Raw genomic sequence first — 27337 nt, forward strand, 5'->3', positions numbered from 1 at the left:
CCTGAACGCAGCTCGTCTCATTCTCGTTCGTCTCTCGTTACGGTTCTTTAGGCGGGAAGTTTGAACGTCATTATCATTTATTCATCGCAAATATGCTCACTGTAAGTCCTTTTGAACTTTCTACGTCAAGTAAATAAAGCAAAGAAAATAAATGTACGCGTCAAATCCTAACTACCGGGTTTATGCATGATGAGGTTATTGGGATATTGATGGATGCTTGCTAAGCTAATGCTAAAATGTTTTCCACTGAAATTGTTCAAGTGAAGAAAAAATTCAAGCTCAAACCCTAAAAATATACGTTTTGTCTTTAGAGCTGAAGATAGCTGAAGGAATGAATCACACAGTGAACATTAAAGAATTGCTGAATAAACCGTCAACAGGAAGCAGGTGATAAGCTAACAAAAACAGTTTCCACCACTTTTGGATGTTGATATGGGCTGTTTTTTTTTTTTTCTATGACTGTACAATCTACAGATATGCAGGTACCAACTTCACAGATAGCCAGTTTTCCTTTGGGTCCCAGTTCTGGAGGGAGAATTCTCAATGGAACTCCCCCGAAATGAGTTTGTTGACCAGAAGCTCTCAGCATAGTTCACAAGAGGTAAGGTGATTCAGAAACTGCGTCGTTCCAAAATTGGGAGATATTTATGTCATACATTTCAAATTTTAAATAATCCACATGCAAAATACTAAAGATCGCAGTTTATGTGTAAATTGATTCATTTTGAGTTCAAATACTAAAAAAAAAAAAAAAAAAAACTAAGGGAAAAGAATGCGAGAAAGTTTTGTTTTTACACACCAATTAAGTCTGGAGTGCCGCTTTTAATGCCGTTTTTCAGAAAATCAGAAAAGTGAAAGCTTATTTTCAAGTAGCTTGAAGCCAAAATATCCTCCTATTACAGCCCCAACTATAAACAAATCATTATTGTTAGCGTTATTAGTTATTTTATTAATTAATTTATTAATTTAATTAAATTTAATTACACAAGTAGAAAATAGACTACAGATTTTAAACTAAACACTTCACACATTCATATACAATGTTTGTAGAGAAGAAAGCAAAAATAATCATTCAGTATATTTAAACTTGTTTACTCAATCAATCTTTTTGCCTTGCTCCAATGACTGAAGTTTTTGCTTACAAGCGATGGGGTCTTCGGAGAATGCTTCAAAATTTTCATTCGGCAAAACGTGTGATATTATGGCGATTTGTCATTAATGTCCTAAGTTTTGAAGTCCTTCATGGTAATACAAATCAACGGCTTAAAAATCGTGTGTGAACAGTATACTGTGTGTATGTATGTATGTACTCATAGTATATATTGTATACATGTATTTTATTCACATTGACAAATGCAAAGCTAAGAGGAAGTATTTACAAATACAGTTAGTAGTTTACAACAGCAATGAAAGGTGTCAGGGCTGGTCCGCTGATATATATACTACTGTAGATAGACTTAGTTGGTGAGTCATTCAGTGACTGAAGGATGTGCGGTTCTAATACCGCCCAAATCTTCCTCAAGCAAGACACTGAGCCCTAAATTTCTCTCAATGGGCTTGGCGTATGAACAGGAATGTGAGCCTCCATTCAGTAATTTGGACATTATATGGTTTAGGTTAAAAAAAATACTATATCCTAATATCACCATTCTCACATAACAAAAATAGAAACCATCCTGAATGTAAACCAGTGTTTCTGATTGAATATAGGTCAACAAAGAGGCCTTGACACAACCTACCACTGTATCATAGTAATTACAGATACTGAATGTTATTTGTCTCACAACAAGCCAATGTTACATGAGTTTGAAGCTTTAATTTTAGGTAAATTGTCTATAAGTATTTAAAATTAAAAAGATTCAAAGTATTTTTGTGAACGAAATGGTGAAATTAGAAATAATAACTTACTAACATTCCAATTAATTGGAAATTAAACTACAATTCTTTCCTTTTAGTTTAGTGACCCAAAGATTTCAACCCGTTATCGCTCCAAACCCCTCCTGTTTGGAGACCCAAAAGACAAAGAGACACTTTTGGACACATTTGAGGAGGCAAAGAAAAAAGCAAAAGAAAGATATGACAGGTATTGCTCTTTCTTTGTTTCTTTGAGATAATGAAAACAAATCTTTAGAAACATAGAACTTGGCTTTTAGTCATTGTATTGTTGTCACACCCATTATTCATTAAAACTGGTACAGGTATTTTAAGGGTAACTAACTGAACAACTGCTAACTGAATGAAGAATAATTGACATCATTTGATTTTTTTCCCCCTTGGCCGATTAAGTGCATCAAATATTTTTGGCTGCTGACTGGCTGCCATAAGATACACACAAATAAAATATTAAGACGTTCTAACAAATTCAAATGCAGTCCACTCAGCAGTTCCCACACCACTGCTTTGACATTCTTTTTCCATTTTTTTTTTTTTTTTTTTTTTTTGCAGTGATATGATTGCAAGAGAATGCCTTCAAATTCGCGAAGCCATGACCAAAGTAAGTTTGTGTTATTGGGTTCATTTTTATTTTGACCTTTTTATTTTTATTTTTTTTTATTATTATTTTTTTTTAATCACTTAATATATTTCAGATCCAACAACTTGTTTCGAGCACAGAAGAAAATGCAACTGTATGCCAAACCAGCCTCCAAATGTTAAGCAATTTGTCTTCAACATGTATGTTACATTCGATTCCCTAGTAAAAAAAAAAAAAAGTTGAAAAATATTGTTAGAGAAGCAACAGGCGAGTAGGTTATCATTACCAGTAGATGGGGCCGTTTGCTCACTAATAAACGGTTTACAGCGCCTTCCCTCTGACTTTTTACATTTTAAAAGTCGGGAATATATTAAAAAGCAAATCGTTTTAGTTCTGTCATTGACCTGTTTTTCATCCATGCAGTACAAATTGTACACAGCAGCCAGAGCAACATTTCGCAACAGTTTGAAATGTTATTGAACACAGTGAGTTTCCAAAAAGAGACAATGACAGAATTGGACGAACGAGTGAAAAAGGTGACTCCTGCATGCTTTTTGTATACATTGCAATTTTCCATGAGTAAATACTGATTGTTGTTTAATTTCCGTCAGAATGAGGAAAACAGCTTACAGCTCGTTTCAAATATGCAAAATGATGTGGAGTCTCTAAGACTTGAGCAAGAAAAAGCCAATTTGAAGCAAGCAAGCATGCTTGAGGAGGCATTGCAGCTACTTAATGCCATAGTTTCAGAGCATTCAGGTAAGCTTGAACCTATTAAAGTAACTGACAAAGCCATGCAGACATCACCAGGACAAGACAAAGGGATCCAAACGGCACAGAATTCCTATGCAGCAGACATCCAAAGTGCTGCTTTTGATTTGGCTGTCACAATGAGAAAGAAGAAACCGTCAAGTAGATACAAAAGGAGACCTTTGGTCCGACAGGGATCTAGGCCCACCGTCACAGATGAAAACAGTCAATTGCTAAACAGCTGCAGAAAACGACAAAATATCTCAAGACCTCTCAAAAACATTGATTTTCCAGACATATTACTACAACAGAAGCCAAAGAGCAGTTCCAATACAGGATGTATGATCACACCTCTCAGCTGCTGGTCTCAAGAGAGCAGCAGCCCTGAAAGCACCAGAAAAATTAAACCCACCTCAGAGATGGTGCAAACAGATTCCAGTCCTAATGATGCCCTATGGCAGCTGTTTAAGACAGATAAGGTCTGAGGTACAGTTTTCTAGATCACAAGTCAATGACGTTTATTATTGATTAGTCTATCAAAACAATCCATTTGGTTATGTTTTATTTATTTGGTTGGTGAGAATGTTGATAGGAGCGGCAATACCTATTGTTGAATACATGCATGGCACATTTCCTAAAGACTTGGAAAGACTCATGGAAAGTTGGTTCATTTCCTATCGTTTAGAAATAAGTAACACAATTAGTTTCTCTGCTCATAATTAAAACTGACTCATTTTGTGTTTTTGCTGTTGGATTGTTATTTGAAAAAAAGTCACTTTCAAGTTTATTTGCATTAATGGTGATAATGACATGAGAGTACCTAAAATTCGATATTTCTGTTTTTCCAAAATATCAAACATGCGGATTCTTTGAAGCTCTGTTATATTAGATTGTATACCATTTGAGTAGAAACAATAAAGTACAGACAATTGGCAATGTAGATAATGTGTATATTTATTACAAAAATAATTATTCAAACATGTCTTACTTCAGTGCATGCTTAGATGTTTGACAAAAGGTTAAAGAGGCACTAAAGTCACTTTACAATATTTTGAACTGTTTCATGTATACAGAAATGAAATGAAATGGAAGTCCTGGGTGAAGAGTGTTATCTGTGTAATTTTTTAATTGATTAAATATGGAGCGAATATGATATTACACATGTGCCTTATTATGCAAGCACCTGCCCTCATCGTTTTTCCTCCACGCTCACTAATATTGAGAGTGCTGAGCACTAGGGACCGGCAATACTGCATATTTTGGTATAAATCTCATACCAAATAAATATGGGCCGTATTGAATGGTAAATCTGAGTGTCTTTAAAGGATGAAACAGTTTTAATGTGCCACGTGATCACAATACCATTCAATAAATAAGGTAAATGCTTCATTGATAAATTTCAACTAGTTTTGATGACCTTAAGACATTTTTTGTGATTCCATTTTTAATCAAATAGTTTAAACAGCTCCGTTCTGACAAAGAAGCATAGCGCATCAGGTGACCTGGTTGTTTCCTAGTTGCCGAAACCACAGCATTGCAAACGAGTGCTATTTATCGATCTCTCCAGATTAGCATTGATCTGATACTGACTTGCTATCAAGAAAATCGATATTGGTATTGATCTGCCAATCCCAACTGTTTGGAGGTTGCCACTTCCTAGTTCTTAACTCAGCCGCACCAAGCATAAATAATGACGTTTTTAAATGCATTGGAAAATGCATATGCATTTTCCAAGGTTTAGTACAATACTTTTGCCACATGACCAGTTCCTGTCTTTTTCAGTTTTGTCCCTGCAACCTCCAGCCCCGAGCCGAGAGGCACTTTAAAGTCGGTCTCCTCGGTTCTCATGATAGACTTTTTTCCCCCAATGACTTCCAGTCCAAGCTGCTTTTTGCTGTCTAGCCGGCTTAGAGGCACTTTGCTTGGCTTGTTCAGAGGCAAAAGTCGGCCTCCTCATCTGGTTCTCGATCGACTTTTTTTTCTCGTGTTTGCCTTTGTGGCGCCTCCAGATGTCTGCAATACGATTAAGACCTCCAGTCTTGAAGCACCACGTGCATGTGTTGACATCAAGTAATACATTTTTTAAGTGAAAATAAGTAATATATTTGCATTTTGGAAGCATATATTCCGTGCAAAAGCTTGCGTCCTGACTCAAATATGCTTCTCTGTGTGCATAGGAGCATTGAATCCTGCTTCTGCAGGAGTGTCAAGTGAATATTTTTTTTTTAAGATTGTGAAATACTGAACCTTGGTGTCATTGCAGAATTATTGTATTCCACATCTCTGCCATGTGTCTAAAGCATGGGTGTCCAAACCTGTCCGCAAGGGCCGCCGTGGGTCCTGGTTTTTGTTCCTACCAATCGAGCACAGACAGTTTAACCAATGAAGTTTGAGCTAAAACAAGCAACACCTGACTGCAATCAACTGATTACACTTGTGAGACACTAGATTGGTGAAAAGATGTCATCTTGTTTTGTAGGAATGAAATCCAGCACCCACTGCGGCCCTATGTGGAATAGTTTGGACACCACTGGTCTAAAGCCACCACTCGCATTGGCAACGCCCAAAAGCTTCCCAATCAGAGCAAAGAGTTGAAATTTGAATATCTAATATTAAATTCGCATTCAGTTGGCTGTGTACCTGGGAGTTTAATCCAGTGGTCTGAGTGCTCCACTGCTATTGTGGTGACACATGTTTGATTTAGGCTTGTGGGTCTTGTCAGGATGTGCATCCAAATTAAAACCTTGTGTGCCAAATCTACCATGCGAAGAGTTTCTTTTCTCTGTGGTGACCCCTAAAGGGAAAAGCCAAAAGGTATCGCTCTCATACAGTCATCTGGATTTTAATGATAATCTGTATTTCTACAGGAGATCCCAAAAAGGAGCGACTAAAATAGCTTTAAAATGAGAAAATAGCTAAAAATGGCATTCAATGTTATTAAAAAATAATGTAAAAACAATGATATTAATAACCCTTTAGTGCCACTTTAAGTAAAACCCCAAGCTCTACTGGAACAGAGAATGGAAGAAAGGATAAAAATATCTGATATATTCTAAAAATTAAAATTCATAGAAAAACATTGGTAATCTTTCTCATGAGGAATTCTATTAAAATAATATACCCTTACTCTCCACCTTAATAGCTTTGACAATATTTTCAGTTCAGCACTTCTGCCATGGAGTGAGTTGCAGAAAGTTAGCATAGATCCCGTGCAGGCACATTAATGCATAAATTCATCCAAAGGTCAAATTCAAAGATGTGGTACAAGTGCGTACCAATTTAACTTACTCACACAATGCACGCTGAATCATCTGTTTTACTGCAGTATGTCTGCAGGGGGAGATATTAGTCCCCTTGGATTTAGACTTGCCACTAGGCAGACATCATAGTTGTCATGCATCAAAGCACGCCGAGCAACCAATGTCCATCGGTTCTCCCAGGGGTCTAGTTCCAAGATGTCTTTTGTTATGTCATCATTACGGTCTGTGCATTAAAGAAACAGAAGATTCTCCATCACATTAAAATACTTTGTGCCCTTATACTATTCCGAACTAGCGTCACAAAAGATATATTTCAAATCAAAACCATTAGTTAACCTAGAATCACTTTCCCAGCCTTCTCTGTTATATGACATTCCTGGGAGTATTTCTCCAGTATCCTCAACAGCTTTCTTGTCACAGCTACCTTGCTGTTTATACACATCATTAAAATGAGTTCCTCTTTGACATTGAAAGGGATAGCATACTGCAGGGCCAGCTCAGGTAAGTAGGGAAGGCTGCCTCATGGCTGCTATGTTCTTTTCAACTGGGAACCATTGGATACTTGAGGCATTTGTGAACAAACATCATGTCATTTTGAGCAGGCACAAGTTTTCCTGTCACGGCTCTTTCCTTTTCTCACAAGTTCTCTATAAATGTGCCTGTTTATTGTTTGGTCCACACCACAGTAAAGGGGAAAGTCATAGGCTGTAGTTGTGGCTTGAAATATCTTTTATGACTGGAAATATTCTGACATTACTTGCATTTGGATATGGAAAATAATCTTACCTGCTCCTTTGTAGTACCCACACACATATATCTTTCCCCCCACCACACCAGCATTTGAGGCATTTGTGTGCAGTGCCAGCTGAGCGCATGGTAGAGAAGGTCCATCCCTCCAATAATTCCCATCTGGGTTGTAGATCTCTACAGCGTCAAGACAATGGCGTGACTGCCCTCGGTCCATACCCTCACATCCAATACCACCTACAGAGGCAACATCACAACAGTGTCTTGGGGAATTGGCAAAGAACCAGAAGATTGTTGTACACTTCACTTTCCTCTCAGAAATCTTACCCATTACAAAAATTTCTCCGTTCAGAACAACTGCACTACATCTGTATTTTGAATACTTCATTGGACCCAGCTCTGTCCACTTGTTTATATTTGGATCATACTCAAGAAGGCAGTTACTAAGACGGTCTGGCTCATCATCCATTCGGCATGACTGGTTGGTCAAGAGGGCGAGAGAGAGGACATGATCAAGAATAGATGCACTTATAAACGACATGCAGAGGTCTAACTCAAGAACTGATATTCATTAAGAACAGGACACGATGAAGCGATCCCTCAGAGTGCATTGAAAATAGAATTACCTTGTGGTTTGAACATTAAGTTCCCACTTTGTAATTGCATTAAAGCGAGACTGATTTTGTTCTCTTTGTTCTGTACGTTCCCTATGATTGACTAGCCCTCAAGAGAAAATGAATGGGTGGAAATAGAATGAATTTGTTACAAAGGTTGAACTTTTGCCATCAGAAAAATTTAGGATATAAGGTAGGAAGTAATAGTGAAGTAGTATATTAGCATAGTTTTGTGTGTGATAACAAGATACTTTAAGTAAATGAATAGCGCTTTTTGTAACAAATTCATTTAGTTTTGTTTTTGTGACTTTCCTCTTATCAGTGGTACATCTTTTAAACTGACCTGTAAGTCCAATGTTCTTGGATTTGGTAATGTTACCACCCCTAGCAACTTTGACTTTTATGCATATTAAAGCATAGGCATTTACTTAGTTTTACCTGTGGGGTTTTACCTCCAATGACATACAGGCGATCCTTCAGCCTGACCACGCTGTGATAAGCCAGGGGCATTGGTAAAGGAGCAGCACTCCGCCAAGGTCCTCCCCGTAGAGGCCACCGCGCCACGCTGTTAGTGATAAGAAGCTGGTTCTTCAGCTTCATCAGCCCACCAATCAGATACAAAGTATCACCCAAGGAGCCTAGTCCATAAGAATCACGATACTCTGCCGATGTCAGGCGTTCCCAGCTTCCTTGGGCTTCGACCTTGTATCTGGCAAACCAAACAACAATAAGTGGCACTGGTTGTTGCTCAGTTAATTGAACACCCATTATCCCTCTCACCTATAAAGCTCTACATCCATTTCCTTTTGTCGGGACATTCTTCGGGCACCGGCCTCTCCTGACACTATAATGTCATTTTCTTCAGTTACAACCCCTGCACATACATACCCTAAAGCTTCTCCATATCTCGGTGAAGTTATGTAGTATGTTCGACTTGTTGTGGGGGCGTAACAGAAGCTCCGTTCGCTATAATTGTCATATCTTGACCTAATTCCACTACTGTCATTACCAATACAGAGCAGCAAATCCGTGGTTTCCATCCCATAGCGCAATTTTAGTTTGCGTGGTACTGCGGAGGGATGCATTTGTACAACCTCCAAAGCTTGGCTCATTATCTCCATACAGTCTGCATCAGCCAACAAGGCTGTATTCCTTTTCATTGTCTCTTTTAAATAGTCTGGGTTTATTAAGGGTAGGCGAACTTTCCTAAGGAGCTCAGGAAGATGCTTGCTACGTACTTCTCCTTCTATCTGAAAACTGTGTTTGGCCCAGCGAAGAACCACATCTAAAATGGTTTCTTCTCTTGAAATATTGAGGTCATCTGAACTGATCAGCTTCCCTAGTTGATAGGCCTCGAGTTCTAAAACTTCTTCATTCTGGCACACTTGGACAAAGTACTGCCTTATGAAGCGCTGAGCTTGATCGGCCAATTCCTCTGCACCAAGATCTCGGGCAAAGTAAAACACACCCAGGCAGTTAGAGGCATCCATGTTTTCAATCATGTGCTGCTGACACTGAGTAAATACATCATCCATTTGCAGGAGAAAAGCTGCAATCGAGATTCCTTGCACGTTTGTGTTGGTGAGAGGAAGATCTGAGCTGTACATGTAGTTCAGGAGAAGAGCTAAGCTGTCTGCAGAGGTGTCTCGCAGAAATACTTCTCTGTTGTTACACTCACGCAGTCCACATGTAAACATCACACGAAAGTAAGGGCTGAAGGCAGATAAAACAAGTCTGTGACAGGGAAAGCTTACCCCCTCAGCAACTAACACTACATCTGTCAAGTGCTCCGTCTCCCTCATCTTCCTCACTTGCTCAAGCAGAATTTGTCCATGTTTAGCGGTAAAATCCATCTTTGCTTCAAGGTTTAGTTGTGAAAAATTCATGCATGTGTAAATGCTTTTCCTACTGAGGGGGCAGTCTCTGGAAAAGAGAAGTGGTAACATCAAAATCAATAGTCATTATAGCATATAGATAAGGTTGCTTGCTGTACTAAGTACATTAATTCAGGAATCAATTTGGGAAAACCTCAGTCATAAGTAATGATTGAGGAATACTGATGATTCATAATGATTTAAGCATGAATGACAATATTCTTGATACTTAGATCTTTCAGTTGTCATATCAGATTTTAAACTGAACGAGGTAACATGCAGAAAAACTTATTGGACTATATTATCGAATGTTAAAAAAAAAACAAAAAACTTACCAAATTCATTAGCTGGCCTCACTGGCTGCCATCTCAGAGGAACATTACATGTCTTGGTTTTTCATCCAACTGCATTCGAGAGAGGGTCTGAGTCACTGCAGTAGAAAAAGATATGTAACCCTGCCACTGTTCTGGGCCTCTGAGCTACTGCCCCCAAAATAGACAGTGTTTTGGTGGCCTACATCTTTTTGAGGGCTATAGTTGAGTGATCAAGAGGGTTTTAAAATGTTACTTCATGGAAGCTGACAATTATTATTCAATTTGAGCATAGTATTGTTTCATTTTGTATATAGTTATTTGTTCAAAGTAGTAGTTTCTTTTCCTCAGTCACATGAAGACTTCTCTGGAATGACAGCAATGAAAAGCTTACTGTGCCGACTCAAATTTCATAGTTGCACTCTATTAAAGACCCAGTACACCGATTGCTTCTGTATTGCACAATATATATATATTTTAAAAACTTTTAGATTACAGATGAGAGACTAGAGTCATCTTACCTTTTCACATCGGTAGATATTTTTGGACCTTGCCTGTCATACTGCATTTTGAAAATTATTAACCCTGTAACATTGTACTAACTAAGATGACATTACACGGTTCATTAGTGTTACTTTTGCTTCCGAACGGAAAATGAGCATGTCTGTTAAACAGCTGCAAACAACCATTAAAACCTCCCTTAAGTTAATATTTTTTCGTTTATAAGTGAGTTAACCATTACGCAATTTAATGTTCATATACAGATAAATATAAAGCACAGTATCAGATTCACAGTTAACATTTTAGGTGTAAAGAAGTAGCTTTGGCGTTTAGATTATTGCCTTGTCAATAAGGCAGCTTGACACATTTGAGGACAAATGGACTCAAGATACAGGCATAAAAAATACAGAATTGAAAGAGAAGTACTGGATGAGCAGGGTTTGGAAGCGTTAGCACAGAGAAAACCTTACGCTGAGACTCAACCGTCTATAATTAACCAACTTAAGGATTCCATGAGGTAAGCCAATTTAATGAATTTACTTTTTTGTGTACATTTCATTCAAACCATTGTTTTTTCAGTATTGTAGAAACCTCATCATTTTAATGTACACTGCAATAAAATATGTATTGCAGGTGTAATGCAGCTAAACTTAAACATGGTGTTTTGAGCACTTTCCCTGTGTTTTATTGGCTGCCCAAATATTCGGTCTGGGACTATGGTATGCCAGATCTCATTTCCGGTATCAGTGTTGGAATAATGCACCTGCCACAAGGTTGGACATTAGTTTATATAATTTTAGACACATCTTCTTTGATTAACCAACAATCCTTGACCCTAGGTATGGCATATGCATTACTGGCCTCACTCCCTCCTGTATTTGGCCTCTACAGTTCCCTTTATCCAGCATTAATTTACTTCTTTTTCGGAACGTCCCGTCATATTTCAATAGGTAAGTTTAAGAAAAATACACGGTTTAATTGTTGGTAATGCTTCAAAATCACATCTGTTGTTGTCCAGGTACATTTGCTGTGCTCAGCCTAATGGTGGGCTCTGTGACTGAGAGGCTTTCTCCAGATGCTGATTTCCTGAAAATGAATGGAACCAATGTTACAATAGAGGTGGACATAGCTGCTCGTGATTCGTACAGGGTGCAGGTGGCTGCTGCTACCACCGTTCTGGGAGGACTTATTCAAGTATGAAAGAAAAACGTTGGACTTTGCCGCCTTTTATATAGTCAAACCTTATATGCATAATATTGTCAATGTATGTTGTGCTCAGGTTTTGCTGGGTTTGGTCAAATTTGGTTTTGTAGGAATGTACTTATCTGAACCTTTGGTGCGGGCATACACAACAGCTGCAGCAGTCCATGCTGTTGTGGCGCAACTGAAGTACATCTTTGGAGTGTCACCAGAACGATTTAATGGCCCTTTGTCACTGGTGTATGTAAGTATGGTAACCGCTTATGGCATGCCGAAATCAAGTTGATCCAGTGAGGAAAATGAAGCATAGAAACTTTATTATACTAGTATGTTGTGCCACATAGTACAATATGTCAAAGTTTCATTATTCTACTATACTATTACAGAGTGATTCTGATGAGAACACTGAAGGCACATTAAAGCCATTGTGATGCTTACAAGTGCTAAGTGAACTTCAGAGGCCACATTGGCTGACTAGCTAGCACAAAACACAAGTCTGGAAACATGGGTTCAAAATAGGGCTCTGGCCTTCCAGTGTGGCGTTTGCATGGGTTGTCTCACACCCAATGTAATGTGTAACTCCACAAAAGAATCATAAAAAAAAAAAATCTTTTAGCAAATGAGAGGTTGTACTCCTCGGCAATTTTGAGATATTTACTGTAAATATTTTGTGATGATGTAAAAATTTGGAATGCTTCATCCCCTGTATGATAGACTCAATTTCAGTAATTAAAAATGAAATGATCATTTACAGTATGTTATGTTGTATTGGCTTCATGTTCTCATATTTCTTTATCTCTGTGTTTCTCGCTATCTTGCCTCAATAATCAGACTCTAAAAGAGGTTTGCTTCTTGCTGCCACAAACGCATCTCCCTACTCTCGCTGTCAGTGTTGTGTCGATGGTGTTGCTGATTGCGGCAAAGGAGCTCAATTCCTTCCTGAGCCCAAGGCTGCCAGTTCCTATCCCAGTGGAGCTCATCACAGTCAGTTGACACAAGGACACACTTTCTGGGATGTTCATGTTGGCACATCAGCAGTTTACACCATTGCTGATTGTGCAGCCTTGAAAGGGCAGTGGAAACATGCAGAGTCAACAGTCGAGATGAGGGCTTCTACATTTGTGCACTCGACAGCAAAAATAACCTTTTGACAAATAATAATTAACTGGCAATTCATTATATGATTCACTTGGTTGAAATAAGTGATGTTTAAATGGGTTTGTGCATAGTGCATTCCCTCACTTGTGTATGTCTGCATGTTAAATTTTGGAAGCTGTACCAATTTGTACTGAAAAAACATTCCACCAGCCTACCTGTGTGGCCTTTAAAGATTCATTCATTCATTCATTCATTCATTCATTCATTCATTCATAGATGTTAATACCAAACATAACACTGTATGTTTATAGATTATAGCAGCAACTCTGGTCTCAAACTATGGATACCTGAATAGAAAGTACACTATTTCAGTTGTTGGAGAAATCCCAAGTGGGTAAGCATCTTTTTCTTTTCTGTGGCATATCTTTTTTGGAGGGGGTTATGTATCTGTCTTCCTAATTACTGACTCACCCATGTCTCATCTTCTTTTCCTTACCAGTTTAAGTTCTCCAATTATACCAGATGTGAACATTTTTAGTCACGTCATTGGAGATGCTTTTGCTCTGGCTCTAGTAGCCTATGCCATATCAGTTTCACTCGGAAAAACATTTGCACTGAAGCACGGATACCAAGTGGACAGCAACCAGGTGCAACAAACGCCTATACCTTGTTATACATTTATTTACATTTTTATTAATAAATACTGCAAATATTATTTGCATATTATTTGTTAAATTGCCTCTAAGCCCATCATTCTGATTTTGGACTACACAAACTTCTGCAGGAGCTGGTGGCACTGGGTCTCAGCAATACAGTTGGGGGTTTCTTCCAATGCTATGCTGTATGTGCATCCATGTCTCGAAGTCTCATTCAGGAGAGTACTGGTGGAAAAACACAAGTGAGTGTTGAACAGTAGAAATCGCAAACTCTGTTGTACCATTAATGCCCCAGTATTTTTAAAATATAAAGTACTCCAATTTCATTCACCACCAAGAATAGTTAGAGGGAAAGGTTTGGCAATAAACTTGCTGTGATTAGCTAGGGTAAGGGACTATGCCTGACAGGACTTGCAGAAATATATTGTAATTATAATTGATGCCAATTGAAAATCAATTGATTATGTACAGTATATACTGTATGTATATATAATATATATCTAAAACAGAAACAAGCCCATTCTACATACAGGTTGACATCCCCCCTAAAGAATGATACAATTAAAAGAAATATTTAGAAAATACTGTAGATACTGTATATATTTTGAAATTACACTACTGTTTAAAACTTTGGGGTCACTTATAAATTTCCTCCTTTTTGAAAGAAAAGCCGTTTTTTTAAATGGAAATAACATCAAACTAATCCGGAAAACACTATACATTATGAATGTGGTAAAAGACTACTCTAGCTGGAAACGTCCGGTTTTAATCTACGTAGTTTTTTAAAGAGGCCCATTTACAGCAAACATCACTCCAGTGTTCTAATGGTACATTGTGCTTGCTAGTTGCCTTACAAGGATAATAGTTTAGAAAACCTTGTGCAATTACAGTGGGGCAAATAAGTATTTAGTCAACCACTAATTGTGCAAGTTCTTCCACTTGAAAATATTAGAGAGGCCTGTGATTGTCATCATGGGTAAACCTCTACCATGAGAGACAGAATGTGGAAAAAAAAAAACAACAGAAAATCACATTGTTTGATTTTTAAAGAATTTATTTGCAAATCATGGTGGAAAAAAAGTATTCGGTCTATACCAAAAGTTAATTTCAATACTTTGTTATGTACCCTTTGTTGGCAATAACGGAGGCCAAACGTTTTCTGTAACTCTTCACAAGCTTTTCACACTGTTGCTGGTATTTTGGCCCATTCCTCCATGCAGCTCTCCTCTAGAGCAGTGATGTTTTGGGGTTGTCGTTTGGCAACACCGACTTTCAACTCCCTCCTCAACCCGTGGTGTCAAAATGATAACAAGAACGGGGAGCAAAAATCCCAGAACCACACGGGGGGACCTAGTGAATGACCTACAGAGAGAGCTGGGACCACAGTAACAAAGGCTACTATCAGTAACACAATGCGCCACCAGGGACTCAAATCCTGCACTGCCAGACATGTCCCCCTGCTGAAGAAAGTAGACGTCCAGGTCCGTCTGCGGTTCGCTAGAGAGCATTTGGATGATCCAGAAGAGGACTGGGAGAATGTGTTATGGTCAGATGAAACCAAAATAGAACTTTTTGGTAGAAACACAGGTTCTCTTGTTTGGAGGAATTGAATTGCACCATACCCACTGTGAAACATGGGGGTGGAAACATCATGCTTCGGGGCTGTTTTTCTGCAAAGGGACCAGGACGACTGATCTTTGTAAAGGAAAGAATGAATTCGGCCATGTAACGAGAGAATTTGAGTGAAAATTTCCTTCCATCAGCAAGGGCATTTAAGATGAGACCTTGCTGGGTCTTTCAGCATTACAGTGATCCCAAACACACAGCCAGGGCAACAAAGGAGTGGCTTCGTAAGAAGCATTTCAAGGTCCTGGAGTGGCTTAGCCAGTCTCCAGGTCTCAACCCCATAGAAAATCTGCGGAGGGAGTTGAAAGTCCGTGTTGCCAACGACAGCCCCAAAACATCACTGCTCTAGAGGAGATCTGCATGGAGGAATGGGCCAAAATACCAGCAACAGTGTGTGAAAAGCTTGTGAAGAGTTACAGAAAAAGTTTGGCCTCCGTTATTGCCAACAAAGGGTACATAACAAAGTATTGAGATGAACTGTTGGTATTGACCAAATACTTATTTTCCACCATGATTTGCAAATAAATTCTTTAAAAGTCAAACAATGTGATTTTCTGTTTTTTTCCCCACATTCTGTCTCTCATGGTTGAGGTTTAACTATGTTGACAATTACAGGCCACTCTAACATTTTCAAGTGGGAGAACTTGCACAATTAGTGGTTGACTAAATACTTATTTGCCCCACTGTATGTTGGCACAGCTCAAAACAGTTTAGGTGGTTAGAGAAGCTATAAAACTGATCTTCCTTTGAGCTAATTCGGTATCTGGAGCATCACCTTTGTGGGTTTGATTAAATGATCCAAATGGCCAGAAAAAGACAAATTTCACATGAAACTTGACAATCTGTTCTTACAAATGAAGGCTATTCCATAAGAGAAATTGCATATAAATAGAAGACTCCCTATAACGCTGTGTACCACTCCCTTCAGAGAACCACACAAACAAGATCTAACCAGAGTAGAAAGAGAAGCGGGAGGCCCCGCTGCAAAACCAAGCAAGAAGACAAGTACATAAGAGTCTTTAGTTTGAGAAATAGATGCCTTGCAGGTCTTCATCTAGCAGCTTCATTAAATAAAACCCGTAAAACGCCAGTGTCAATGTCGACAGTGAAGAGACGACTCTGGGATGCTGGCTTTCAGGGCAGCGTGGCAAAAAAAAAAAAAAAAAAGCCATATCTGAGCCAGGCTAATAAAAGGAAACAATTAATATGGGCAAAAGAACACAGACATTGGACAGAGGAAGATTGGAAAAAAGTGTTATGGATAGACAAATCATAGTTTGAGGTGTTTGGACTCTGGATCAAAGAGAAGAACATTTGTGAGATGCAGAGAAACTGAAAAGATTCTGGAAGAGTGCCTGATGTCATCTGTCAACCATGGTGAAGGTAATGTGATGGTCTGGGGTTGCTTTGGTGCTGATAAAGTGGGAGATTTGTACAAGGTCAAACAGATTTTAAATAAGGAAGGGTATCACTCCATTTTGCAACGCCATGCCATACCCTGTGGACAACGCTTGATTGGAGTCAGTTTCATCTACTGGTGCGCGATAATTATTGGTCCGATAATAGGAATTATGACGTCATCACGATAATTCCCATAACATTTATAATAGGACCGATAATATGTACTGTTCTGGCTTTACGGTTTACACACTTGTATGGGAAATCAGTTAACCATTTGCGGGGCATTGCTCCCACCTGCTGGTCAGAATAATTCACTGCATCTATTTTTTGTTACAGTAGTTTGGTTCAATCACTTACACATTGCGCTGTCTAGCGGTAGCATTGACAGTCGTGAATGCTTTCTGTTACGTTTCCGCCTCGGAAATATATGTAAGTATTTTATGTTTATTATAACATATGGATGTGCAATATATGTTTACTTCTGTGGTGAAGGGTCATATGTACAGAACTTCATAAGTTGTGTTATAGAAGCCAGCCAATGCTTTAGTAGCTCAAGCCAGTGTGCAGTGCTATACATATAATAGTTGTGTATATAAGTGTATTTTGCAGTTTGTTGTATATTTAGTATTGAATATGTGTACTTTTCTGTTGTACTGTCACAATATTAAGAAGAATGTCTTCCCATAAAGGCAAGAAAAGACCAAGCCTTGTGGTTTATGGAAGTGCATTCATTCTTAGCTGGTTGTCGGGCGGCGCAGAAGTGAAACGCACTGTTTTGTTCATGTCATTATAAAAAATCTGGTGAGATCAAAGGCAAATCTATGTTGAATCCACCACTAGTTTTTTTGTTTTGTTTTTAAAAAAAAATTTTTTTTTTAAAAAACCTCCAGGTGTTCAAAAACTCAGGTTATACATTTAAAAAATTATATATTTATTATCGGTTATCGATATCGGTATCGGCTTTGAGGAGCAGGAAGTTATCGGTATCGGTTTCAAAAAATGGATTTCGTGCACCCCTAGTTTCATCCTACAACATGACAATGACCAAAAGCACACCTCCAAATTATGCAAGAACTATTTAGGAAAGAAGCAGGCAGCTGGTATTCTATCCGTAATGGAGTGGCCAACACAGTCAACAGATCTCAAACCCATTGAGCTGTTGTGGGAGCAGCTTGACCGTATTGTACGCAAGAAGTGCCTATCAAACCAATCCGACTTGTGGGAAGTGCCTCTGGATGTGTGGAGTGAAGTTTCTCCAGATTCCCTCAACAAATTAATAGCTAGGATGCCATAGGTCTGCAAAGCTGTAATTTTTGCAAAGCGAGCATTCCTCGATGAAAGCAATGTTTAAAAGAGAAAATTATTATTTCAAATAAAAATCATTATTTCTAACGTTGTCAATGACTTGACAATATTTTCTATTCATTTTGCAACTCATTTGCAAGGTTAAAGTGTAACTTTTGAAGGAAAACACAAAATTGTTTGGGTGACCCCAAACTTTTGCACGGCAGCGTATATACAGTATATAATGTATATTTTTTAATGAAAGTTCACAGTTCCAGAATATGCGGAGATTTGCTGTATTTCAAATGAGTCTCCAAAATTAACTTTGAATTAATTGAGGAACTATTGATAGCTTCACACGGCTAACAAATGCTGTGGATGTGGCCACTTCTCGTCCTGAGAACACAGTTTGCTCAGCTTTATCCTGTCCCTCAAATTGGGGACTAGTTGCAGGTGCACACCTTTTCTGTATGTTTTAAACATGTAATTTGCAGTGTTTTCCTTTTCCTCTGGCAGATGGCTGGAATAGCATCCGCTTTAATTGTCTTGGTTGCAATTCTAAAACTTGGTCCACTTTTTCAAGAACTACCAAAGGTTTCCTACATTACTAATCTTTTGAATTCTTTTCACAATTTGACTATGACTTTGTTTAATTTTTAAACAATTGTTTTAGGCAGTCCTGGCCGCTATTGTCTTTGTGAACCTGAAGGGTATGTTCAAACAATACTCAGACATTATTCTTCTATGGAGGAGCAACAAGACTGATTTGGTGAGGGGCAGTGGGACAGAATTTACTGTAATGTTAAATGCTGTACTGACCATCACACTATCCCTCAGATGTTGTGGCTGGTCACGTGGGTATCTACGCTGCTCCTCAATCTAGATGTTGGCCTTGCAGCTTCCGTTATGTTTGCTCTCCTGACTGTTATCTTCAGAACCCAGCGGTAACATTTTTAAAATACTGTTGTTGTTTCTTGCAGTGCAGTAAAAAAGTGTTTCACTTTGACTATTCCTGCACAGTTAAATTCTGCCTCAACTGGCAGATTCAAACATTTTGCTAATTCAAAGACTATTCTAATCTTTTTTAGGACAAAGTTTTTGATGCAGAGTTCTATTGGTTTTCATGATATCATTCAAGTGCAATGTCCTGGTGTTCGTAGTGTGTGTGGTTTTAGTTTGCCAAGTCTTCTGGTATTCATTCCATTTTTTCTCTCTTTCAGTGCAGTATACTCAATTCTGGGAAACATTGAAGGTTCAGAGCTGTATGTAGACATAGAGACACACAAAGAGGTAGGATAAAAAAATTTTGAAAGCCTTGCTGTGCCTGCATTAAAATATGTGATTGATGTTTTCCTTTTTTACAGGCAAGAGAAATTCCAGGCATTACAATATTTCGCTCTTCATCAACAGTGTATTTTGCTAATGCCGAACTGTACCTAGAGGCCCTGAAAGAAAAGGTTTGTACTTGTCATTACTATTCTTCACTAACTACAGCCTTGCTTTCATGAACATTATACTATTATTTTTAGTAGTTATTGCTTTATTGTCCATAGAGTGGACTTGATGTCAATAAAATTATTACCTATAAGAAGAGACAAGAGGCCAAGAAGAAGCGCATGAAAAAGAGAGATGAGAGACATGCAAAAAGACTAGCCAAGAAAGAGGTAATATTATTCTATTTGCTGTACATACCTAATGGTGATAACACATGGAACACACTTTATTTAACTTAATGCATTCTACCTACAAAGCATAATGACCAGACAGCAGTGTTCTCTGTGGAGGTAGAGGACAAAACCCGGAGAAACACAAGCATGGTGATGAATGGCACAGAAAAGGAAGAGCAGAACTGGACCGACAGAGAAAATGGCACAGTCTTTGTAAAACCCAATGCAACAGATGGTCAGTGTAGGTGGGAGTGCTTAAAGGGAGGGGATCCAGACAACATAAGTTTAGAATGGATGCCTGAGCAGATTGATGGAGACGCCACAACCCTCAGCTCCAAAAGTGAAGACACCCTTAGTCGTGATATGGAGCGTCTCTCTCTCGGGTCACTTGGCAAATGGACATGGGACATTCACTCTATTATTCTGGACCTCTCCACAGCTAACTTCATTGACACAGTGACTATAAAGACCATGAAAAATGTAAGTTTTAGTCATACTAAGAAGAAGTAAATAAAGGCCAGTTAATGGCCCTGTACACTATATGGACATAGAGTATATTTTTACACCAATACATATCTACTGTATCAGCATATCACTTAGAAAAATCTAGTCTATAAATAATTACAGTACTTTGGAAGAGGTTGGTGAAAAATGTGACCAACACACCTCAAACAGATTTGTAAAGAATTTGACAAGGCTGCACAATTTCTCTTATGTATGATGTGATAAATGGTAAATGGTGTTATACTTATATAGCGCTTTTCCACAGAAAATAACCATGTGAAATGGCCAGCTGCCCTAATACTTTTGTCCATATATTGTATTGATACTTAAGCTACTCAAAAACATTTCAGTACTGATGATAGTCTATTAAATTTTAACAGATTTTTCAAGACTTCAGTGAAATTGATATTGATGTTTACATAGCAGGTTGTCAGGGTAAGTGAAGCATACAACTGTACTGGTACAGTGATCCCTCGTTTTTCGCGGTTAATGGGGACCAGAACCCACCGCGATAAGTGAAAAACCGCGAAGTAGCGACCCCCCCTCCCAAAAATAATACTTTTTTTTTTTTTTTTTTTTTTTAAATGTGTTGTTCAGCTGCTTGGATTCAGGAGAATTTTATTTTATTTATATTAACATTCTTTATATTTTTTTTGTGTATACAGTACACTAGTTAGAAAAGTAAATGCAATATTGATAAACAATAACATGCATAAGATGAATAAAATGTACTCACCACACTGATGATCTTGATAAATGAAGATAAACTCCAGAACAATGGATATGAAGGTAAAGATGATTTATTGAGAAGCTTGAGAGCCACGCAATCTTTGTTAGCCTTAAAGCCTTGCCTCTTCACTTCTTCCTTGAAAAGGAACGTCCTGGATGGCATCTTCTTCCAAAAAAGGCCAGTCTCGTCCATGTTAAACGCCTGCTCCGGGAGGTAGCCACCCTCTTCAATTAATTTGGGAAATTGGTCCTCAAAGTAACGAACAGCTGTGTCATTGTCCGCCGAGGAGGCCTCTCCATGCAACGTAACGCTGCGAAGTCCAAACCTATTTTTGAATTTTTCGAACCAGCCATTGCTGGCAACAAAACCACAATTTTCTTCACTTGAAGCACTGGTACTAGGCTGTGGTTCATCTTCGTCGTAGTTGGCATCACCGCCACCTTCATTCAACTCTCCTTCAGGAATGAGGCTATCATGCAGCGCTTTGGCTTTTGCCCGAATCATGTTTGTGTCGAGACTCACCTTCTTTTCCCGACAGTCCGATATCCACACTGTTAGTGTATTTTCCATTTTTACAATCGTCTTGTTGCGAGGAGTCACGACTCGCTTAGTGTCCCTGGAAAACGTCATTGTGGTGGTCTTTTGGATTTTCGCCTCGTCTTTTTTTATGTAACGAACGGTTGATTTGTTTAGTCTGTAATGGCGTGCAACAGACACATAGCTGTGGCCAACTTTAAGCATGTCCAGTAATTGAACTTTCTCGTGCATAGTCATCATTTTTCTTTTCTTCTGGGTTCGCTAGAGAATTGAGCAGGCGGAAGACGCTTTGGAGCCATTTTCCTTCGATAGCAGCAAGGTTAAACATCTCAGCCAATCAGCTTGCGATATTCCCGAGTGATGCTGGCCAGCGAATCAGATCGGTGGAATATGAGTTGGGCGGGCTCTCCTTGCCTTCTGTTAGGGAACGGGCAGATTTTACACCATATTTTCTCCATTATTTTAATTATTTAAGCATGTATATATATATTTTTTTGACTGAAAAAAAATCTGCGATAGACTGAAACCGCGGAATTTGAAGCGCGACGTAGCGAGGGATCACTGTATATCACTATTTGTTGTTGTATCTCAACTTTACTGTATGTGTCAACTGCTCTTCTCTCCAGCTTCTGTCGTCCAACAGCTGGAACTTGGCGATTTCTTCTCTGAATCAATTACAAAGAAACATCTGTTCGCCTCTGTCCATGATGCTGTGCTTCACTGCCTTGACCATCGCAGATACGACTCATTAGTTGTAAGTGTGATGCGCCTATGATTCTTTTAATTGGAGAGTGACATTTGATGGCCTGTTTTTTTCTTATAGCCTTTTCTAAATTTTATATGAACTCTCGTTATAGAACATGGACAACAACACCAAGCTTTAGGAACTTCAGACAGTGAAGACGTCAATTTCTCAACAAAGAATGTGGGAAAGACCTAACAACTAATTGGTCATGTTTAAATTCTTGAGATTTAAGTTCGTGCTATGTTTTAGAATGTCTTTATAAATTATATTAATGTTGTCATTCACTGTGATTTAGCTAAATCAGTAGTTGTTAAACATTTTGCAGAAAATATTCAATACCACTAGAGGGTGCACACGTACCTCTGGGTGCTACTCTTCGCCGTATACCGCCTATAGACCCTACCCACCGACGTCACAAAATCACGTGCTCGCTGTATGGTTCCGCCCCCTTGTCCGTCATTTTGTGTCTGTATTATCAATGGTCTCAATTGATCGAGCAATTTATAATGCATTTCATTGAAGACTCGGTGCTTTCGGATGCCGTAAACTCACTTGATGCGTTGCATAAAAGGCGTTATGTGGAAAAGCTTCAGTTTATCCATTCGCCAGATCCATATTTGATGCCTAAATCGATGTTTTTCGACCCGCTGTCTCCGCCGTATTTGCCTGACATCTGCTAGCAACCCTGATATGTACAACTATCTTGTCCACACAAAATCAGCCTATTCTCACGAAAGTTTGAAAAACTTTAAGAGCTTGGAGGCTTATAAATACTTCGTTGCTGGTTGGGTGAAACAGGTCCTCGTCCACGAAAATTCGGCAGGAATCTATCTTGTGCTAGGAAAGGTGAGTTACGAAATTTTCAATTCAAAATCTTTTGTTATTGCTAACATCCACTGTCAAGTCTAATGTATTTCATGTCGTTTGTCAATGGAGTTAGGGCTTTTAATGTTTATATGGTTTAGCGATAGCACTCTCACTACATACATACGTGTATGTTGTCGGCGATTAGCCTAGCAATGATCTTAATTGTGGTTGTCAGCCCAAAACCCTCTAAATATATATTAAATGCATCTTACCAGAAATAAAATGACTACTACATAATCTGTGGTAATCGTTTGGAGCCCAGTTTTCTCGTCGAATTGCAGCAGCCCATCTCGCTCTCTTCTCTCCGGGTCTCTCGGAATCCGGTAGAACTTCAAGTCTCTCCGTCTTCTCCGTCTATCTTCTCTGTTATTGCAACCGACCGCCACACACGCCTTCACCATTTTGATTATTAATGTTAACGAGCAGAAAAACTCGTCGTAAATAGGAGGAATGTACGTAGCCGTAACAGGTAAACATGATGTGTTGACGGACAAGTGGGCGGCACCAGTCAGGAGGAAGGAGTTGTGACGTCACGTGGGTAGGGTCTATAGTGAGCTGCTATAGACCCTACTCACCAACGTCACAGAATGACGTGTCGCTGTATCCGGCTGCCATATTGTCCGTCAGTGTTTATCCGTATTCTCAATGGTTTCAATTTGTCGTGCAATTTATAGTGCAATTCATGGAAGCCCCGGTGCTTTCAGACGCTGTAAACTCATTGGATGCGTTGCATAAAAGGCGTTATGTGGAAAAGCTTCAGTCTATCCATTCGCCAGATCCATATTTGATGCCTAAATCGATATTTTTCGACCTGCTGTCTTCGCCCTCTCTGCCTGACATCTGCTACCCTGATATCTACAACTTTCTTGTCCACACAAAATCAGCCTATTCTCACGAAAGTTTGAAAAACTTTAAGAGCAGCACTCTAAGCAACATTACCCCGTGTGACCCTTTACTTCCAATTTTCTAAAATGGCGACAATCAATAAAAAAAAAAAGTTGACTGTGATGGCCGACGCTTCAAGGATAGGTGGATATTGGACTATTTCTTCAATAAAACACGCAACAACTGTGTCTGCCTCATTTGCGAAGAGACAGTCGCTGTTTTAAAAGAGTTCGATGTGACGCAATAATGATATTACCGAACAAAACACGCTGAAATGTACGACAACATTACAGAGAAGATACGCAGCGAGAAATTATAGCAACTTGAAGCTAGTTTAATTTCACAGCAGCAGTATTTCGCAAGAGCCCGAGTGTCGAAAGAGAACGCCACAAAGACGAGATTGTTGAAATTATGAATTAAAAAAATTATAAAGCAAATGTGACACACAGAAGGGCTTGCTAAAATTTGTTTAAATATATTGTTCTATGTAAATCAGCCAAGGTAGCCCCCCGCATTTTTACCACACCAAATCTGGCCCCCTTTGCAAAATGTTTGGACACACCTGTTTAACTTCTTTCACTTGGTACCAGCTAAATATTATTAAAAAAATAATGACGGTGGAAAAAATAAGCATCTTGAATTTGAAACTGTATGTTGTCGGCGATTAGCCTCGCAATGATCTTAATTGTGGTTATCAGCCAAAAACCCGCTAAATATATATTAAATGCATCTTACCAGATATAAAATGACCACTACATAATCTGTAGTGATCGTTTGGTGCCCAGTTTTCTCGTCGAGTTGCAGCAGTCCATCTCGGTCTCCTCTCCGGGTCTCTCGGAATACGGTAGAACTTCAAGTCTCTCCGTCTAGCTTCTCTGTTATTGCAACCAACCGCCACACACGCCTTCACCATTTTGATTATTAATGTTAACGAGCAGAAAAACACGCCATAATAGGAGGAATTTATGTAGCGGTAATGCTTAAACCCGACAAGCTGACGCACAATATGGCGCGGAGGCGTGGTTGTGACGTCATGTGAGTAGGGCCTATAGCTTCCAGTGACCCCGTGACCCTGGTGTTGATAAACGGCCAAGAAGATGAATGAATGAATGTCTAGATACTTAATCCCTGACACTCAGTAATGTTATTCACTCACTCCAGTGATTGATAATGGTGTAATATTGAAACATACAATACACAGACGTTTGATTTAATTTCATTAGGGAAATACATATACAGTATATCAACAATAAACAATAAAAATGGATTAAAGGAGCAAAGACAAGGCAACATGCGTTACACAGGTGTGTGTATTTTTTGGTCATTGCAACAATAAGTTATTCTAAAATGTTTTCATTAGCAATCTCAGTTAAGTGCAATTTTATAGCAACAGCAAAACGTGCAGCTATTTCATGCAATTGGGTTCTACAGTTTCTTTGTAGGACATTTTAGTGCAACATTCCCGAAACGGTATAACCAGTCGATTCAATAAATAACAGGATAACAAAATCAAACAAAATGTGACAATAGTGCCTTTAAAGTTGCATAAAACCACTGTGACCTCATTCCATGAATAAATGCTGTGGTCACCAAATGTGCTGTGTGCAGGACAGAGGGGGCAGGGCCTGGATTATGAGCTACAATTCTTGATGTATATTGGAATTCAGTGTCAGATCTTCATCATCTTCATCCTCTGGCTGATGGGACACCAGCTGCTCGTAGCGAGCTTGACGCTGGTAATCGGGATCAATATTGATCCATTTATTGGCGACCCACTTAGTGCCGTGGGTGACAACACAACCTCCATGCAAAGCATATTCATCCTGCTCTCCCACCCATCCTGCAGGGGCAGAAAAATATCACAAATGTGAATTTATTTGGGCAAAGGGGGAAAACATCATTGGTTTTGATAATACTTTATAGTTAAAGGATATAATCAAAATATCAAAATACAATTTTACAGCAATTCTTATTTTTTCTTCATTAGATGCCACACCTGCACCTAATTCTGTGGCCAGTGCTATTGTGTTTGAAATCAATAAAAGTTAGATTTACATACAAATTGAAATATAACTGTTCCTTCATAATATATACAATATAAGAGGCCTGAACAAGACAGTATATTGAAAAAAATATCTTTCTCACAATCATGGCATGTGCATCACATGTTTTCTTAAGATGTGCGATAATTTAAGACTTATGTGTGTGTTGGATGCGTTGTTGAATCTTTATGGCAAATTCGACTAATCAGAGTTGACCTTAAATGTGTATGAACATCCAGCCGCTGAGATAATGCACTACTCGCTAGAACATGATTGTTACCTACGCATGATTATGCATAAATAAAATGATTAACAAAAGTGTTTTTTCCCCTCTTTAGAGGTTTATGGAAATACATTCAGTTTTTTAAGCATGTTTGTGCCACATAATAATTTAGTCTCCATTACTTAGACCACAATATATCATCTTATTTTGCGATATTAGAATTTTTTTTTTAATATATATTTCTTTAGGTAATAGAAATATAATTTCTCAAGGGGCAGGTTATAAATATCATTAATTTCCATAACAAGATAAGCAACACCCGTATCACATCTTTTTTTATTACCGTATATCATTGTTGCTCTAATGTATAATATGTACTATAATGTGCTACAAACAATGAAGCTATTTTGACTTTAGGGATAGACCTAGATTGCACTGAAAAGGCAATAGGTACAGTACCTCTTCCGTCCGAAAGGTAGTTGTACCAGAAAACAGCTTTCCCTTTGGTTGGTTTCACCCTAAGGTTACTCTTGTCACAATTCCTCATGGTGTCCAAAAGATCGACATCATTCTGAATGAGAGACTTAAAAAAAAAAAACACACACACACATACTTAGCTACAAAGGGCTGTATGTGATGAAGAAATGTTTTTTACTCCTTCTTAAATTAGCATAGTTTCCCCACTTTAACATTTAAGATCCCTATATGTACAATTATCTGTACAAGTTATCCTCACATGGTTTGCGAGGTTGCTACAGGCCATCCCAGGGGGATATTGGCAGAAGATGGGGTAGACTAAATTGATTGCCAGCCAATCGTAGGGCATGTTTTGGGGATTTGGGAAGAAACTGAAGCTTTCACAGGGAGAACATGCAACTTCCATAATGCAGTGGTTTTGCTTAAGAACTCTGCCAGTATTGGGATGCCATTTTTGCACTTTCCTCCTTATTGTTGAGTCATGAACTTCTTCATGGAAGTCTGCAGTTCTTTAGATGTTGTTCTGGATTCCTTTGTGATCTGCTGAATGAGTCTTTTGCATGTTTTTACCATTTGTGAATAGTGTTTCTGATGTTCTATTTTAATGTCAACTGCATGTCCGTGAAACCCTTTGGGATATTTGGTGATTTATAATTTTATACCCTAAATAAACTTACCTGAATTTCTTTTGCCCGCATGCACTACTAAAACTTACTTGTACAACACTTTCACACATTACTTAATTCAAGGGTCCCCAAACTTTTTCCTGTGAGGGCCACATAACTTTTCCCTTCTCTGATGAGGGGCCGGGTCAGTTTGTAACAGAAAAAGTGTGACGATTGCAGGCGTGCCTAAATGTAAAAAT

The 27337-nt window shown here is 38.6% G+C and overlaps 4 protein-coding genes across 4 annotated transcripts in view; 2 read left to right on the top strand and 2 right to left on the bottom strand.

Annotated features, from left to right (window-relative positions):
* Nucleotides 1-4926, top strand: LOC130922176 (interactor of HORMAD1 protein 1). Its single transcript, XM_057846757.1, has 8 exons — nucleotides 1-101; nucleotides 312-387; nucleotides 475-601; nucleotides 1956-2083; nucleotides 2446-2494; nucleotides 2589-2673; nucleotides 2897-3009; nucleotides 3085-4926. Exons 2-8 carry the CDS (start codon nucleotides 332-334, stop codon nucleotides 3706-3708), a joined length of 1182 nt encoding a protein of 393 aa, XP_057702740.1. The 5' UTR covers nucleotides 1-101; nucleotides 312-331; the 3' UTR covers nucleotides 3709-4926.
* kbtbd12 (kelch repeat and BTB (POZ) domain containing 12) lies at nucleotides 3529-10203 on the bottom strand. Its single transcript, XM_057846755.1, has 6 exons — nucleotides 10054-10203; nucleotides 8625-9767; nucleotides 8283-8553; nucleotides 7558-7708; nucleotides 7270-7467; nucleotides 3529-6706 (listed from the first exon to the last, which is right to left on the bottom strand). Exons 2-6 carry the CDS (start codon nucleotides 9728-9730, stop codon nucleotides 6540-6542), a joined length of 1893 nt encoding a protein of 630 aa, XP_057702738.1. The 5' UTR covers nucleotides 9731-9767; nucleotides 10054-10203; the 3' UTR covers nucleotides 3529-6539.
* Nucleotides 9987-25429, top strand: slc26a6l1 (solute carrier family 26 member 6, like 1). Its single transcript, XM_057846754.1, has 19 exons — nucleotides 9987-11047; nucleotides 11164-11303; nucleotides 11370-11480; nucleotides 11549-11724; nucleotides 11810-11974; nucleotides 12562-12714; nucleotides 13140-13222; nucleotides 13328-13475; nucleotides 13613-13726; nucleotides 18312-18389; nucleotides 18469-18564; nucleotides 18633-18739; nucleotides 19016-19085; nucleotides 19160-19252; nucleotides 19349-19459; nucleotides 19547-19942; nucleotides 20347-20401; nucleotides 21860-21987; nucleotides 22091-25429. Exons 1-19 carry the CDS (start codon nucleotides 10908-10910, stop codon nucleotides 22115-22117), a joined length of 2391 nt encoding a protein of 796 aa, XP_057702737.1. The 5' UTR covers nucleotides 9987-10907; the 3' UTR covers nucleotides 22118-25429.
* p4htmb (prolyl 4-hydroxylase, transmembrane b) overlaps nucleotides 24621-27337 on the bottom strand; it is a 15629-nt gene continuing 12912 nt past the window's right edge. Inside the window, exons 8-9 of the mRNA XM_057846756.1 lie at nucleotides 26455-26578; nucleotides 24621-25570 (exon numbers count right to left, since the gene is read on the bottom strand). Coding sequence (XP_057702739.1) covers nucleotides 25368-25570; nucleotides 26455-26578 — 327 coding nt within the window. The 3' untranslated portion in view covers nucleotides 24621-25367. The remainder of the gene's footprint in view (nucleotides 25571-26454; nucleotides 26579-27337) is intronic.

The sequence above is a fragment of the Corythoichthys intestinalis genome, chromosome 9 (genome assembly GCF_030265065.1).
Source record: "Corythoichthys intestinalis isolate RoL2023-P3 chromosome 9, ASM3026506v1, whole genome shotgun sequence".
Taxonomy (NCBI): Eukaryota; Metazoa; Chordata; class Actinopteri; order Syngnathiformes; family Syngnathidae; genus Corythoichthys; species Corythoichthys intestinalis.

Coding starts and splice junctions, on each gene's coding strand:
- kbtbd12 (XM_057846755.1), bottom strand. CDS start 9,730: ATGAATTTTTCACAACTAAACCTTGAAGCAAAGATGGATTTTACCGCT. Junction 7,709..8,282: donor TTGGAGGTAAAACCCCACAG/GTAAAACTAAGT, acceptor TTGACCAACCAG/TCATGCCGAATGGATGATGA. Junction 6,707..7,269: donor TGGGTACTACAAAGGAGCAG/GTAAGATTATTT, acceptor TTTAATGCACAG/ACCGTAATGATGACATAACA.
- LOC130922176 (XM_057846757.1), top strand. CDS start 332: ATGAATCACACAGTGAACATTAAAGAATTGCTGAATAAACCGTCAACA. Junction 602..1,955: donor CTCAGCATAGTTCACAAGAG/GTAAGGTGATTC, acceptor CTTTCCTTTTAG/TTTAGTGACCCAAAGATTTC. Junction 2,495..2,588: donor TTCGCGAAGCCATGACCAAA/GTAAGTTTGTGT, acceptor AATATATTTCAG/ATCCAACAACTTGTTTCGAG.
- slc26a6l1 (XM_057846754.1), top strand. CDS start 10,908: ATGGACTCAAGATACAGGCATAAAAAATACAGAATTGAAAGAGAAGTA. Junction 11,048..11,163: donor CAACTTAAGGATTCCATGAG/GTAAGCCAATTT, acceptor TATGTATTGCAG/GTGTAATGCAGCTAAACTTA. Junction 11,304..11,369: donor AATAATGCACCTGCCACAAG/GTTGGACATTAG, acceptor CCTTGACCCTAG/GTATGGCATATGCATTACTG.